This window comes from Nipponia nippon, unplaced genomic scaffold, assembly GCF_047370975.1.
Source record: "Nipponia nippon isolate SJK-2023a ecotype South Korea unplaced genomic scaffold, ASM4737097v1 scaffold_3, whole genome shotgun sequence".
Classification (NCBI taxonomy): domain Eukaryota; kingdom Metazoa; phylum Chordata; class Aves; order Pelecaniformes; family Threskiornithidae; genus Nipponia; species Nipponia nippon.
Window position 1 is genome coordinate 7,034,455 of NW_028262347.1, and position 16,524 is coordinate 7,050,978.

The 16,524-nt window shown below is 40.1% G+C and overlaps 1 protein-coding gene across 11 annotated transcripts in view; it reads left to right on the top strand.

Annotated features, from left to right (window-relative positions):
- CELF2 (CUGBP Elav-like family member 2) overlaps positions 1-16,524 on the top strand; it is a 559,446-nt gene that overhangs the window by 516,987 nt on the left and 25,935 nt on the right. For all 11 annotated transcript variants that reach the window (XM_087768249.1, XM_087768245.1, XM_087768243.1 and 8 more), the window contains one exon: positions 2,367-2,501. In XM_087768249.1, coding sequence (XP_087624375.1) covers positions 2,367-2,501 — 135 coding nt within the window. The remainder of the gene's footprint in view (positions 1-2,366; positions 2,502-16,524) is intronic.

A 16,524-nucleotide genomic window follows, 5' to 3' on the forward strand; every position in this document is an offset into this window, starting at 1 on the left:
AAACTTAGTTTTAGACTGATAGTAAAAATAAAAGGTTTTTAAAATATTCAGTCAACTTTTCCTGCTTTAGAAGATTACTTTGTTCAAGATTTGGGATGTTTTAAGCAGTTTTATTCTATTCATTTGAGTATCCAATATCTAATGCTTTAGTATTTATAAAATGTCCATGTAATTAAGGTACAGTTTTGCCATTTCAGACTTATCTTTATATTTTAAGCACTGAAACTTTGTGATGGCTGGTTTAGAAGACTGACCAAATTGCAACAATGACCCGTGATCACTTTATTTTGTAGTTACACCTAATTGTCTAGGTTAATAGTGACTTGTGACTAGGGTAGCTTTATTGCACCTTGCAAAATAGTTTGGGTTGGTAGAGTTTGAGAAAAGCCTTATTTTTTAAGGTGGTCATTAGCCTCCAAAAGAAATATGGAAGAGCTTTTTTGGTCACATAATTCTTCCAAGTCTGTTGTGCAGGTTCCAGACTGCAAAGTGGTGGATCTCGGCTCAACGAAAACCTTACTCCTAACACAGTCATTGTGCCACATTTTCAAAAGCACCAACATCTGAGCTGACTTTGGGCATTTGACTGAGGCACAGAAGTTAGAACCTCAGCCATGCTAGGTGCTCACCTGCGCCCTGACCTGCCTGTTGGAACATGCTGTATTTAAATTTGGGGATTTGTTCACAAATAGATGCTTATATCAAGGTTCACCTCAGAGTTCCTAATGCTGGGACAGTGAGAATATCTCTTTATGGGGCTCATTGATTGTACCAACCCGAGTCTGCAACATATGCATTTTAAAGTAATATCATTCTCCATTACTGCAGGAGTTCTCAATTCCTAGAAAATACCTTTCTTTTGTTGCATTTTTCTTCTTCTCAAACATACTTACAAAGTATTATGTTTAACCTCTTCTTTTTTCATCTTCTCCAAGTTGTTATTAAGTTCCCCTGGTTTGAGAAACAAAGTGTGCAGGGAGAAGTCATATCTCTTGTTAAACTAACTAACGTTCCGAAAAAATTGGACAAGTTTCCAGGCACTCAAGCTCTTCTTTGGGTGTTCCCCAAAACTCATACAGTCTTCCCAGCTCTATCACTGGGTCAAAAAATGGTATTGCTCTTCATGCCACCTAACATTTTGTGTGTACTTATATTATCAGTCAGGACTACAAGAACATTATGAAACTGTTTTAGTATTTTATGGGGTGTTTGTGCACTTTGTCAATTCTATTGAGGGCTCAAGCAGCATGCACAGATCTCCCTCATGTCCAAACCAAAAAGAATGAACACTCACTGCTATCCAAACAATCTCTCTCACGTCTGTATGTAGACACCCAGCCTGATCATCACCCCTGGGGGCAGTTGTATCTTTTTCAGAGGATCCTGGGAAGGATCCAGTCTGATTAACACTAGCACCTAACTTGTATCTGCATTTTAGTCTCTTAATGAAGCAGTTCGCCTTAGAGTAAGTGCCTAAGTACTTTGTGTAGTGCAAAGTAAAAGGTAGGTACTTTTGAAGGCCTCTGGAGAAGCAGACTCCTGCCCCTCTGATTTAAGTCAAATGAATGCCATTTGCTGTTCCTTAATCATCTTTTTTTCCATTTCACATAAATTCTGCTTATTGTTTGTCCTTTTTTACTTGCCATCTAAATTAAAGCCTTTGCTATTTAAATGCATGCATTTCTTGAGGGCCCTCATTGAAATGCAGGTATATCTCCCCCACATCTTCTAAAACAATGAAGTGACAGATGACTGTGTAGACTTGATATCACATCCAGAGCTTATGGCCTGGAAGTCCCTACCTCCATGATGGCTCTGTGATCAGACTGATACTAATTTGATGTTCTTAGTTCATATGCGTTTTTAGAAATGAACCGTCGAAAGGAAAATCAGCACAATTATTGGCTACTGCACAGTGTAGCCTTAGTAGATACATTCAGAGGAGATATGGGAAACAAATTGTATTCATCCCAATTATAAGACACCGTCCTGAATGTGTTTTGAATGTTGGTTATCTTCTTTACACCTCCTGTTGTGTCAGGAAATAGTATTGTGCCTGGGCTTCACGCAGAGTTTAAATGACTTTTAATTCTATGCATCCGTTATAGAAGAGGCATAAACAAGGTTTAATTTTCCTGAACTGTAGGCTGGTGCCTTTGCTATATTCTCTCAACTCCAAGGTAGAGAGGTGAGAGATGCTATTCGGGGACTGTAAGAGGTGGTTCCCAGATTACAAATGTCTTGGGAATGAAAAAAAGAATTTAATCTCTTGGCAAGGTACATCCAGAGCTCCATGTCCATGGAAAATAGCTTATTATTTTTTTTTAATTACATGGTTTAATTAACCTTATTGCTTCTCCACACAGGCATGAACGCTTTACAATTACAGAATTTGGCAACTTTAGCAGCCGCAGCAGCCGCCGCCCAAACCTCAGCTACCACCACCAATGCAAATCCTCTCTCCACAACGACTGGTGCTCTGGGAGCCCTCACAAGTCCCGGTAAGAGCAGTGCTTGCTTTCAAAATACAAAAATGAGAATGAATGGGAAGATGATGGTTAAAACGGTGATTCCATGTTGTGTCTGAGTTCTGTGCTCATATAATTTCTCGAGACCCTTTTAATAGCTGAATACATTTTTGGTGCTCTTATTTTTAAGCAAATAACTAATTTTTCAAGTGGTCCAATGTGGGCATATTCACCTTTCCAGACTCATTTCAGGGGCCGTTAAAGCCTAATAGGCCCATCTTACAAAACTCTACATGAAGATTACAACTGCATGGGAAACTTAAGCTAAATTATACTTTTCAGGAAGAATTCAGAACACGAGCCAATCCTTCCCATCCTACAAAAAGATCAACCAAGGTGGTTGTTTTTAATCCCCAAGAGACAGATCTTTGCTTCCCAGCGCATCATGCACGTATTGCCTTCACCCATCATGAATTTCTGTGAAGTCCTTCTCTCTTCTTTCCCTTCTCTTTTCCTTGCTGTAGCCTCAATTGAGCTTTCTTCTGGTCGTAACCGAGAGTATAGTTACAGAAGTGATATCAGATGCACAAGGAAAATACACAGCCAGATTCTGACTTCATTACACTGAGCAGAAGACAAATGTATGGGGGAATAAGGGACAGGATAAGAGGTGGTGGTACCTCCATGACCACCATGTAGACTTCTAAGCCATGCATGTCCCATGTCTGCAAAACCGGAGAGAGAAATCAGGGCAAATCCAGAGTTCAGTAACACTTCAGCATCTCCAGAATCCACAGAGAAAGATGTTGATTCAGTGTAGTTACTCTGGATTTACAGTGATGTAGCTGAGTCAAGAATCTGGCCGCTTATCTTTACATAAAGGCTGCAGGGTGTAATTATTTGCATCATGAAGTGTGTTTATTGCTGTTCTAAAAAACATTCATATTATTTTAGACACCACTAAAGAACATTTGTGTTTAATCTTGTTTAAGTGTGTATTTATTCCCCATGAAAAAGTAATTCATGGCAGACGGTTTGAGCTCATCAGTAAGGAAAACAGTCTTCACTGCACAATAGAACTGGGACTGAGTGTGGTGCTGGGTGTTAAAGCTGGCCAGCGCTTCCCGTTATATTACAGTTTTATTGTTTGTTTGGGGGAGAGGTTAAATGGAAGGCAGCTTGCCTAATACAAATTTTGTGCAGCATTTTCCTGTTTCTGGTGTGAGCTTCACCTCGACCTAAAAATAATATTCATTCACAACATCTCGGAGAAGCAGATTGGGTGAAAATCATTTTGGTTTGCTGATATATTTTTTTTAAACCTGAGTAAACTCTTCCCTCTGTCCTGGAGCTGGGGCTTAACACTTTGCAAAAGGTTAGTCTCAGTGTCAGTGCTTCAGCGCTGCTCCTGTCTAAATGTCACCCATTTATAGAAGCGGAAATGTTGCATTTCATGCATGCTCTGTAATATCTCTGCAGTTTAGCTGTTAAATGTCTGAGTAGCCTGTCCTCCCGAAGCATGCTCAGCATTTCTTGAGCAGTACTGACAAGACTTCTCAGGGCAACTCAACGTAATGCACGACGGTGCAGAGGGGCTGGAAATGAACTTTCCTTATCATTGCTGCTCTGCAATAAAGTGACACCAGAACCTCGGGTAGCAGCATGTTTCTGTTGTGCTCTTTGTCTTGCCATGTTAGCACAGGACTCAGATTCATCCTTAAGGTCCACATTTTCCTCTCTCCCTCTCCAACACAATCTTCTTATCCGGCCTAGCCGACTTGCTGTTCCCTCTTTTAACCTGGTCTCGAGGCTTCTTGAGTACCTGGCAGGTGGTTTCATCTGATGTCCAGGTCTGCAGAGGCACGTGGTTAGAAAGGTGCTTCATCTGGGCTGGGCAGATACTTCTTTGGGATAACCAGAGCTTACTATTGCTCAGGGTGGTATTGTAGAGCAGATACCAAGGTTTTTCCAAAGAGATTAATGATTTTGGCTAGCACATTGAAGATGTATTATTTTAAAAAAAAATCTGGACATTTAGCCTCTGAAATAGTGTATTCAGAATGACAGTTGCTTTTGAAAGTCTTATGGATAGTAGCTGTACACAAGTGTTTCTAATATTAGACAGCTTGGTGTGTCAAAGAGAAAGTCTGTATCTAATAGGTCCATTGACCTATTTAAGTTGCACAACCAACCTAAAATCAAGCCTTGTTAACATGTCCTTCAGTTTAACCTTTCTTATCTGGTTCCACATTCTCCACCCTATTAAATATTTTGTAAACCTGAATAATATCTTCAATGATTCTTCTCTGCTCTATGGAAAATGAATTTAGTTCGATAAAGCTTTTCATAGTAGCTCAAAGTAATTCCATTAAAACTTGAAATATGTTGGCAGAAAACATTTAAATCTGCCTTTCAACGTGTGGATATTTGGAGGCCTTGAGGGTATTTTTTTGGTTTGGCTTTCTTTTAATAGAACACTTCAGTTTGTTGTGTTTCATCAGTGTAAATTATTTTGTCTGATTTCAAAGCCTGCACTAAGCCCAGGAAGAAATGTTTGTGTTTCTCCAGATAATGCATTAAATTAATATTTCTCAGTTCAGAAAACTGCCCAAATTTAGGAGAGTGCAAAGGTACATGTTTATGTATCCTTTTCTTGACGCTGTTAAAGCCAAAATACTGCACAGAACAGGGATGGGGATGAGCATGTACTTCTAATATGCCTTTAAACCATGGCAGACGCATAAATCATATCCATGTTTCTACCCATATATAACTATATCTCTCCTGAAGATCTCTTCTGAATCAATCTTTGACCAAGAGCTCTTGTTCTGTCCTTTGTAGACATGTGTCATAAGAGCCCCAAAAGGTGGTTACTTCAGTTAAAATTCATCTTGCAGTTTAATTTTACATAGATAAGGTTTAGCAACCTTCAGTGCATCAAACTGTTACAGAGGGATGGTGGCCAGACCGACTTTGATGCATTGGCCACACAGAAAAACAGGCCAGGAAGTGAGGAACCAACAGGGCATCTGCTGTTTGAGGGTGTCAAGTTTTGCTGCTGGCTTCTAATTGCAATATATTCAAAAAGAAGAGAAAAATACGCAGCATCTAACAGTGATTGTTCAATCTGTATGAAACTCCTTCTTCAAGGTTCATACAATCACGTATTTCCAAACAAATTAAACTCCAATGATCTTTCTCTCATACATTCTTACTAAATAGCTTTGACCGCAAGAGAGTCTAAGGACACTTGTTCTCCTCCATGTGCTAAATACTTTCTCTTAAGCTTGAAACAGTATTCATTCAGAAAGAACAGAGACAATGCAATCCCCCAAACTATTAATTTTTTTATAATTGTAAATTTATAATTTCAATTTTGCATACCCATGGAAGTCTCTCCCTACAGCATTGTTAGAAATGATTTTTTAAAAGCCTTTGCTTAAAAAAACATGAAAGATTAAGCTTTCATTTTAGTAAAAATCCCCTCAGGCAATAAATAGGTTCTTTTGTCTCTTGGCCCTGGAAAAAAAAATTAAAATGGTTTAAATTGCCCATGGTTAAAGTAACTGTTTCTTGCAATTATCAGATGGTAGTGAATAAAAATGAAAATGAAATCATGAAAGAATAAAAACCAGGTAAATGCATATTATGTCTTTCATGAGTTTCTCACGGGTCTTTTGAAGACTCATTTAATCATCTTTCTTGTCTTTTATTTTGATATGATAATTGTTTCCTTTATTTACTTTAATCACCTCTATTTAGTTAATTAATTCTTCACTTTCTTTTCATTTCACTCGCTCAGAATACTTTCCTATTTTAAAGGCAGGTACCTGTAGTATTTCATAACATAAGGATTTGGGCTGGGGTAGCTCTTACCTGACTCCAGGTTGTCTGAGCCAGTTTGTCTCAACTCCCTTTTCGTTGGGCCCTGGAAGTCTGCATTTCCCATTAACTGGGAAGGGATTTTGGAGGCACTACCTCAGGTGTAGGTATCGACACTGTAACTTTCTCAATTTAGGCACGATGAATCTCAGACAAGTGCCAGGAACCTTGTCCTCTCTTCCAGAGACAGTCCTTGACAGGTCCTGCAAATGGATTGACTAGCAAAGAGCTCACAGGGAGGCTGCTGGTCCAGAGCCTGCAGAGTTTTATGGGTAATTCAGTGGGTGGTGGGAAGGCCTGGAGGTGGATGTGAAGGAGGGACATACAAGCTCAGGATCAGGGTATCTGCCTCTAACACTGACATTTAATTTGCCTCAGTTGACCTGCTACCCTAATTTTCCCAGGATAATAATGTTTATTCTGAGTGTCCTGGGTGGTACAAGGTTAATACAGCACTGTAAAAAATTTCCTGATATCAGGAGCTATGAAGCTCCTGATCTCTTTGCAAACTGATGTTAAGCAACAGCAGAAAAAAGTTTTGTACTCACAGGAAGAATACGGAAGCTGGGGTTCAGACAGCAGCTTACATTGTCATCTTGCCCTTCTCCATCACTGCACGGATTTTTATTGTTTAATGCCATAACATTAGAGTCACAGAATCATACAGGTTGGTAGACACTTCCCAAGGTCTCTAATCCAGGCTCCTGCTCACAGCAAGACCACTCAGACCAGGTTGGTGAAGGCTGTGTCCAGTCAAGTTTTGAATATCTCCAAGGACGGAGATTCCACAGCCTCTGTGAGCTCATTTCAATTTTGTTTCTTAAAATTCATGCATAAATGTTTTTTCAGTAGCCAGTAGGAAAGCCCTTCTATGTGCAAATGAAGAGACAAAACATCTAATTATACATCCAAATTTATCTGCATAAACATAAACAATATAACTTCTGAGCTGTGGGGGAATCGAATTGCTAAACCAGAAGCTAATTCAGTTTCAGTCGTAGGAGCCTTGATTTTCCATGACATTTTCATGATTATTTGATTCTCTAAACTATTATTTATTCGCACAGCTGAACTAGCTATTCATGCGTCGGTAAAAAAGCTCTTCAGGTTTATCTGCTGTGTAAACCTAAGAGGAAATCTTTCTGCAAAAAGATATTGTCAGTGTAGAAAGACAGACTTTTTTCTCTAACGACCTCTTAAAATCCAGCCCAGCTTTTGCCATATTATATCAGAATTCAGCCATTAATTCCTATGTTGAAAAAAAAGCCCTCCTAAGCACAAAAGTCTAAAAATACTCATTTTCAGACAGATGCTGACATTGAAGAATAACAACCCCAAAAAAAAGAAGTCTGTGAAGTATAGAATAAACTGAAAAAGAGACAAAACCTGATTACAGTGCCTGTCCTTTAAGAATTAATTCATCCTTTCCCCCTGCTAAAAGCAGAGAATTATAACTTATAGTTAGCATCCGTGGTTCATTATTTTCTCTGCCCCCTAATATAGCATGAAGATTGTCTTTGTTAGTTGAAGATATTCATGTTGTGAACACAATTGTTGAAACGCTAGAGATTTTATAGAATATCCAAGATCCTTCAGCTGAGAAGCAGTGAAGAATGTTCAAATAATCATTCTTAGAAGATTCTCTTTTTGTTCACTTCAGTACAATATGTTTTTCTCCAATCAGTAGTGCAAGTCTGCCACCGTGACATTTTGTTAGAGGCCAGTACACCCACTGAGATAGCTGTGATTTGCTTCCAGGATGATCCAAAAATAACCCTACCAGTAGGTGTGTAGGAAGGTCTGACAGTTTGCTAAAGAATGAATCGAGGTAGATGTTTCATGTTGGAAAAGATCGGTTTAAAATGAAGAATGGCACTCCTCATACTGTAGTACAAATTGATGATTTTTGTACCGTTTCATGTGGACTTAATGCAGGTTCCATTATTATAAGATCATTTAAAATAAGGTACCACTATAAAATAATTTAAAATAAGCTTTATTAAGCAGTACATAGAAAACTTCCCCAGTATAATGTTCATTATTTTTAGGATAAAGATACAGTTAATACATGTAACACATATCTTAAATAAAGGTTTATAAATACAGTATACTTACAGTACACATACCCTGGATGGATGCTTAAACAACCCAAGTGTATGATTTTCAATTTTATATTTAAGTTTAGTCTTATTATCTTAGTGCTCTGAGCACAGAGCAGTCCAATGCCTTAACCCTGATCTAAGCACCAGTTTTTTAAAAGTATGTGTTTGCAAGGAAGCCATGGCAGAAAATCCTGCCTTAGCCTGCCCACCACCCAGTGCCTGTCACTTGACTGCCTGCTTCAAGGAGATTTGTGATGGGAGAAGTACATTTCCGAACTGTCGTGTGGCAGCTGGGCTTACCCACATAGTGTTAAGTTTCTGAGTCTGCAGTTAGGCTCCTAAATGAGTGAATTGATTTTGACTGCTCTTAGTGCCCGGAGATTATGCTCCTTCTTGGAGAGAGACCTTGCTGCTAAGCCCATCTGATAATTAGGTGACCCTTAAGCAGGCATCCAAACACACGTTGGAGCCAAAAATAGGAAACTGGGCATGCATTTTTGACCTATATTTGTGGTTTTAATAATGCCTTAAAATGTCTTAAAAGCCTGTAGAGGAAAAGAGTGGGAATTGTGGCTAAAAATCTCCCAGCATCCCAGTGCAGTAAAAGGAGAGGTGAAGGGTGATGAGTTCCCATGGAGCCTCCCTGGAACAGCGGCATCTCTCCCTGGTCTCCTCATTTGGAAAAACGAGCCAGCGATAACCTGAAGGATGCCGATGGCAGCAGACAGGCCATCAATTAACCGGAATGACCTGTTTGCAGATGCATCCCTTAAAATGTAACAGGTCTTCGTATATTCTCCTAGCGCGCTGGTTTCTGGACAGGTGTATCAATTCAGCCTGAAGGATCTTAGGGAAGTTCAGTTGCTGAATGGCTGGGCTGAGGGTGGGCAGAACCTGTCAGTGAAGAAGTGTGAGGCTGCCCAATAACTGCAGAAAGAGATGTTTTGCAAAAGCTCCTTGCCTCTTTTTCAGAATAAGCATTACAATTTTATGAATTTTTGGCACAGAAAAATCTCCAACTGTTTCCTCAGAATTGCATCAATATCAAAGTTGTATGCTGAAGGACAGAAACACGTGCATATTTTTCTGTGAAGCATTGTCCTAGTTAAATCTCTGGGTTTTTTTAGGAAACGGTGTACAGTACTAAACCATGGATTAGGAGGATCTAATTCAGCAGAAGACATGTTTGTTTTTTAAACATGAGTACATTATCATTTTCCTAACGTATGAAATCCATTGCCTTAGCACATTTCAGGATTTACTTCGCTTGAAGTATACAAACACTTTGTAATACATTATATTTTGTAAGTGTCTCTCTACCCCACTCTTAATCTCTATTTCAAGCCACGAGAATCCCAGTTTGTAAAAAAGGCTATTTTTCTTTCTGTTGGAAGTACTATTTCAAGTTCATTCAGGGTTGTTTTCTACTAAAGAAACATGATACTATCAGCTTGGCTACACAGGTAGACGTGAGCTTATATGCTATATATCTTACGAGAAGTTCCCAGCCCAGAAAATGCTGGAGTTCATAGTATTCAGGAAATAATGTAAAACTTAGCGGAACTCGTGCACTTGAAGGAGCTTTCAACTATTTAAGGTTTACTACTGCCAGCACTGCTCCTTCAACCCTTCTGAATTGTGCACGTGTCCATGGATACTCATGGTCTGTTTTCCTAAGGCAGGATAAATTGTGGAACATAATGGGAATTAGAGTTTATGAATGTCTTTAACCTAATTGTTTCAGCATTGTCTGAAAAGAGCTAGTTGTTTGAATATGGGGCTGCTGATTTATTTTATGCATTGGCCAAACAAAAATATCTCCAACAAATGCATGAGTTTAAAACCAAATAAAGTAAACTCTTGACTGCCTTAGCTGTTCACAGAACAAAAATGTGCAATATGAATGAAAAGAACCAGTGCCACACTGAAATACATATGACTTTACAAATGGTCTGCAAAGGACTTGCTGAGTAATTTTACATGAGACAAGATAATCCTCGAGTTCTGCGGCTTACAGAGGTGAATGACTGTATCTGGTGGTGTGCTATTACAATGAGGTTGTGCTTGCACACCCCACTGAAAATCCCTTCTTCCATGGAAATTATAATTCATGCACTTTCTGGACTCATAACTCCTTTACCTACAGACTCAAATTTTCAATATATAATTTATCTCATCTCTATTCTAAAATACAATGGATAGGACTCCTAAGTGTCTGAAATAAACAAGTCTTTTCGGCACATCTTGCAGCAATGGAAAGAAACACCTCCTAAGGACTATTTACCTAATCTTAAGACAGATGTGTTAGAGAGGTGAAAACGAAGGCCATCCTCTCCCATGTACTAGAATTTGAATTGCCATATATGCATGTGATTAGTACTCTTGCAACAAAAACATTGCTTACCTTGAACTATAGCCTTGGACTCTAATGACACTCTTTTTTTATGGAGAGATGCTACTGCTTGTTATTCGTTATTACTTAGTGGTGAAAGTATGTCAAAGATGTTACAGGCACATGGGGGGCAGTGTAAAGGAACCTGTACTCCAGGCAGGAGATCCTGGCCTCAAGTAGAGCCTTATTGACTCTAGATCAGAAATTCTCTGGAAAAAGTGATTTAGAAGTAGTTGTATGCTGAAGTGGCTCCACATGGAGGTCATTTCAGCATCGGGGCATGCATCCCTGAACAACAGCTTATTCCAAATAGCATGAGAAAGCAGTAATAAACATGAGAGCCCAGCTGGAAGTTCCCTGTAGAAATGCTGATGCACTGGTTTTGAAGTGAACTCAGTGGTGCTTCAATGAACACAGGCCACAGTCCTTGGCCTCACTGAGTGAAACAGAATCATAAATGCTCAGTAATTATTCTTTGTTTTCTTCACATTGTGGAGTTTAAATTTGGTTTGATTTCAGTTTGAGCTACAGTTGGAAATATCTAATGGGCAGCTATGAAGTTTAACCCAAGCCAGTCCCCTGTGCCCTATTATTCTCTTCCCCTGCCTCTCTTTAAAGTACATCCCACCCAAAACCAAAAGCAATTTATCGTTGTGGGCTGCTGGGAAGAATGCATGATATGTTGCAGGCACAGTGCTGAAAAAGGATACATGACTTGTAGTTTACACTAGAGGTGGATGGTCTTCACTGAGCAATTCATTTCAAAAAAACCAGAAACAAATGGAATTTGCCCAAAATATTAACTTGCTTTTTACTCTCGCTCTCCATCTTTTTAATCTCTCAGGAAAATGTACCCTTAAACACAATAACCTAGATTCGCAAAGGTATGTCCAATCAATAAACCCTTGTTTCCTAAAATACCTTCTGTTGGATAGATAGGTTTGGAGGGAACTTACAGAACGTAAGACTAGAAAACTACAAAAATGGCCAGCTGATACGCTTGTCTGCCATGCCTGTAGTACCTTTGTATGCTCTGTTTTCTCCTTCTTTGCGCTGCTGTGGAAGGTCCTCAGTGTAGACACTGTAATTTCAAGATAATCAGAAAGGTCAAGTTAGGCTTTAACATAAATGACATAAGTGATTAAGATAAGTGACTCTGATTTTGATTTGTCCCAAGCTCACAGAGCTTCCTTAGCTCTCAAAAACCCATGCACTACTGAAGGGTATGGATTTATGAGTCTAAAGTTAGTCTCCAGTTCTTGAAGACCTTGGCTTCTTCTGAATTTACAAAGAACTTGAATGAATTGGTTCACTTCCCTGTTTTCTTTTTTTTCTTGTATAAGTGAATGTACTCAAAGGACTTTGTAGAATATAAAGTTGTTTTCAGAAAGCCAGCTTCAGCCAAAAGGATCACCATGGGGAAAGACTCTTCCTCTCCCTCTCCCGCTCTGTCTTGCTTAGTCTCATTTGCACGTGCATGCACACAGACATACAGAAGCAACCAGATGTTGAGTGTATGCTGATCTCCCTTCCTCCTTTCCTCACTGGTGCTTCTCTTGTCCCGTACCCTGAGAAGATATGGGCAATCTTTCATAGGAATTGTTCACCTATGAGTAATGAAGAAGTAGAGGAACACTGACTTATTTGAGAAAGGCTGTGATATTAGTATATGTCTTTCTATATTGTCATTCTTGTTTCCCCCTGAATCTTTCTTGCTCTCTTGCTTTTCTGGTGCTCTTTCCCTGGAGTGCATCTGTCACTTTTATTTTATTCTATCCAAGCACAGGCAGAGCACTTACACTTCCTAGAATCTTCCTTTTTGAGTTGTCAGACAGCACTTCCAAGATACCAGAAAATGAGCAAGTTTTTACTTCTCTCTCCCCCCAAATGGTAATGTGTTTGTAAGAGGACCTTGCAGAGAATTAACCTCCGCAGACTAGGAAAATGCACCTCTTCTTTGCCAAAAATTGCCCCAAGAAACAGAACTGGTGCATGCTGGTGCTATGTTAGTGACTGGCAGACCACTGGTTTGTGCACGGGTGAATACACGGATTGGCTGGAGATCACCGTAAAGGGCAGACAATTTAATGCCAATCACACATGCTAGTTAGATTAGAATACTGATGAGCCCTTTTGAAAGGCCAACTGCATCTTCTTACAGCAAAAATATTAAAATGCCCCCCTTCCTCCTACCTCCACCCTCAGATTCTCCACAAGAATAAATTAAAACTTGGAGGTGTGGTTAGTATCACAGAATAATTAGACCCCATGGGATTAGAGACACTCAACATTTGTTAATGCCCCTGGGTTGTGATTATCTAATAATGATGATGCCTCTGTCATTGCTTAATTATTCTTCCCCTTTAAAATGTTCCTTATGCAGTCAGAGCCCGTAGAGTGTGCTCATTTCAGACGGAAACGCAACTGTGAATTCCTGAGAGCAATGTCACATGGGCAGTGTGATTGACTTGCCCACTTCTCCCCCACACCCATGTTTATAATCCTCATTTCATAAACTCCATCATTACTGTACTTGTATCACTCCTCTTTTCCACAGGAGACATTTAATTTGCTTGTTTAGGAGAAAGGCTTTTGGCCTCCATCTCTTTAAAACAATCGGTTGTTGGTGGTGCTACATAAAGAGAATACACCTTAATCAATTGATCTTAAACATGTAAGATAAGATCTGGCCAGAATCCCACCTAACACCAGATCGGTGGTTCAGATTCCCCGCTACGTAAGAACCTCCTACAGCTGGGTGCCTTTCTTCTCTGTTTCAGTACCACAACCAAAATAAGATGTTGTAGATCAGACCAAAGTTGGAAGCTTTGCATAGACTTTGTCCAACACAACTAAACTTTGTCCAATATCTTTAGTCTTTCACTCAGGCCAGCAGGTGTTCATCTTGTTTAGATACACTTTGCAAGACATTGTTCCAAACATCATTGGGTTTTACAACTAAAGATTAGAAAGAAAACAGAGAACGCAGCCTTAATCTGATTATCCTTAAGTCCAGTGTTGTCTCTTAGCTTTATTATCCCTCTTGTACTAACAAAGGGACAATGGAATATTCTGTTTACCGAAGAGATTTTGGGTAGTAAACAAAGATTTTAAGTTCAACTTGCTAAAATTGGAGATTTCTACTTTGAGTTTACTATTTCTTTTCCTTTCATCCCCATCTCTTATGTTTTTTTTTTTCTATGTCACTGACTGGGGAAATATTAGAAGTATTAAAAGAATTTTGATTTTCTTTTCTTACTGCATTTACTCTCTTTGCATAATTTCTTTATATCCTTTCTTTCCGTTCTTCTACTATGATTTTATTTTCTGTTGCACTTTGCTAAATCTAAAGGAAACTAAGAGGAATCTAAAATCTCAAGGAATCATCCAAGGTGAGGATCTCCTTTTGTTAGATGTAGATCTAGCCCTGGAAATTTTATACACAAAGTAGTTGTGGCAGACTAGAATCAGAAGCACAGCCAAGAGTTAAGTGGCATATTCGGTGTCAACCTCTATTCCTGTAAACAGACCCAAGAACAGAAGCCAGAACTGTTCAGTTTTCTGCCAACACGTCCTCATTCTTCAGCTTTCTCTCAGTCTGCCTCGGTGTTACCTGACTTTTTCTACTTTCCTGCTACACTGTTCTACTTTTCATAGGTTCATAGAGGTTGGAAGGTCCCTCAGGAGGTCTGTAGTCCAGCCCCCTGCTTAAAGCAGGGTCAGGTGTGAGGTGAGATCAGGTTGCTCAGGGCTTGATCTAGTCAAGTCTTGAAAGCCTCCAAGGACATGGACTGGGCAATCTGGGTAATCTCTGCCAGTGCATGACAATCCTCATGGTACAAATGATTTTACTTACACCTGGACTGAACCTCTCTTGTTTCAATTTAGCTCTCATCCTCCCACCATGCGCTAGTGCTCTATCTAGCTGATGACCTCTTCATAAGCACTAGGAGGCTGCTTTAGGTCCACCTGAAGCCATATCTTCTCCAGCCTGAACAAGCCCAGCTTGTTACAGGATGAGTGCTCCAGCCCCTGACCATCTCGCTGGCCTTCCACTGAACTTACTCCAGCTGATCAATGGTTTCCTTGCAATGAGGAGCCCAAATCTGACTGTACTATTTAGATGTGATCTAACAAGTGCTGAGTAAAGAAGGAAAATCACCTGGGTCTCCTTGCTCTTCTCCTGTTCCAACAGCCCAGGATGCTGTTGGCTTTCTTTGCTGGCTGCTGGTCACCTCCCACCAGGACCCCACCAGGTCCTTTTCAGCAGAGCTGAAAAGCAGCCCATCCATACCCAGCCTGTCTTACTGAAAGGGATTATTTCTTCTCAGGTGCAGGACTTTGCATCTGTCCTTGTTAAATTTCATAAGGTTCCTGTTGGCCAACTCCACCCATCTGCGTCCCTCTGAATGGCAGCCATTTAGTCAGGAACAGATTAAGTCAGATCTATTTTAGGTAGCCCTTGGAGTCAGTGAGCTCAGGAAGGCAGCAGAAAATCAGAAATACACCCAAATTCCGTACAAGAAAGAGGATACTGGACTCAGACAAACGCCAATGCAGATTTGACAGGAGTCTATCCCAAAAGAGTACATGTTTTCTCTGCAACTTCTCATGCTTAAAGTCTTAGAGACACTGAACCTTAAATTTGTGGGTAATATTGATCCCTGGTGCACTACTATATCGTCTTAACCAGAGCAAAATAAGTACTTCGAACACTGAGTTATTTAAACTCTCCATTAAGTAAAACAACAAGAACAAAGTTGTAGTTCACAGCCGAGCGGTGTGGTTTGCTTTTAAACATATACACATCCTCTACAACTGACTAAGCAGGATGTGACCAGAAGACAGATAAGCAGGTAGCTGATATCAAAGTAAACGCTGAGCTTCCTGTTGTGCCCTGCGTTAGGTAGTGACAGGCAATTGTGGAGTGTAACCGAGAGCTGCCTAAAGCAGAGCTGTCAGCAGGGCTGACACAGTTACCGTTGTGAATCTCTATGTGGAAAGCCTCAGCGTAGCTAAGCCGGACTTGGAGCTGCCCTGAAGCCCTGCAGCACCAGGAAGCTGGTTCTGCTCCAGAAACATTAGCTGCTTTCTTCACATGGATGGGGTGGGTGAAGGTCTACAGCAACCCTCCATGCAGGCAAAGAGCTAAAGCTGCCCTTGCTTTTCTTTGCCCGTTCTCTCCTTTAGTCCTGCCCTAAAACGAAAATAATGTTTCCAAAAAGAAACTTCATTTAAAATCTTCAAAATGCCTCTTTGATATTCTTAATACCTTAGTCCCAGGCCTGCAGTGTGACTGTGTACCATTTCCAGACAGTATGCCAGTGTTGGAAGAAGAGGAAGGGAACAGGACAAGGCGAAGAGGAATGGAGAGAGTGCACAGCCTTCATATCACCACCCATAAAATAGTGCCAAGTTAACATATATAGTATGGAGTTCCCAAGAGACCCCTTTTTTCTGTGCCATATGACTTTGCTGAGAAGTCATTGGAGTTCTTTATGACTTAGACATTTCCCAAAGAAATCAAGGAAAGAATGGGCTTGACTACATGCTGCAAACAGTCTCTGCTAAATCATAGCAGTACATGTGCGATTTGAATAGATCCTCTTCTTCAGAGCAACAGTAAGAGGGAGTGCTTCTAGTACTTCGTTTCATCACCAAGTGCTCAGGCAGCCTCCCT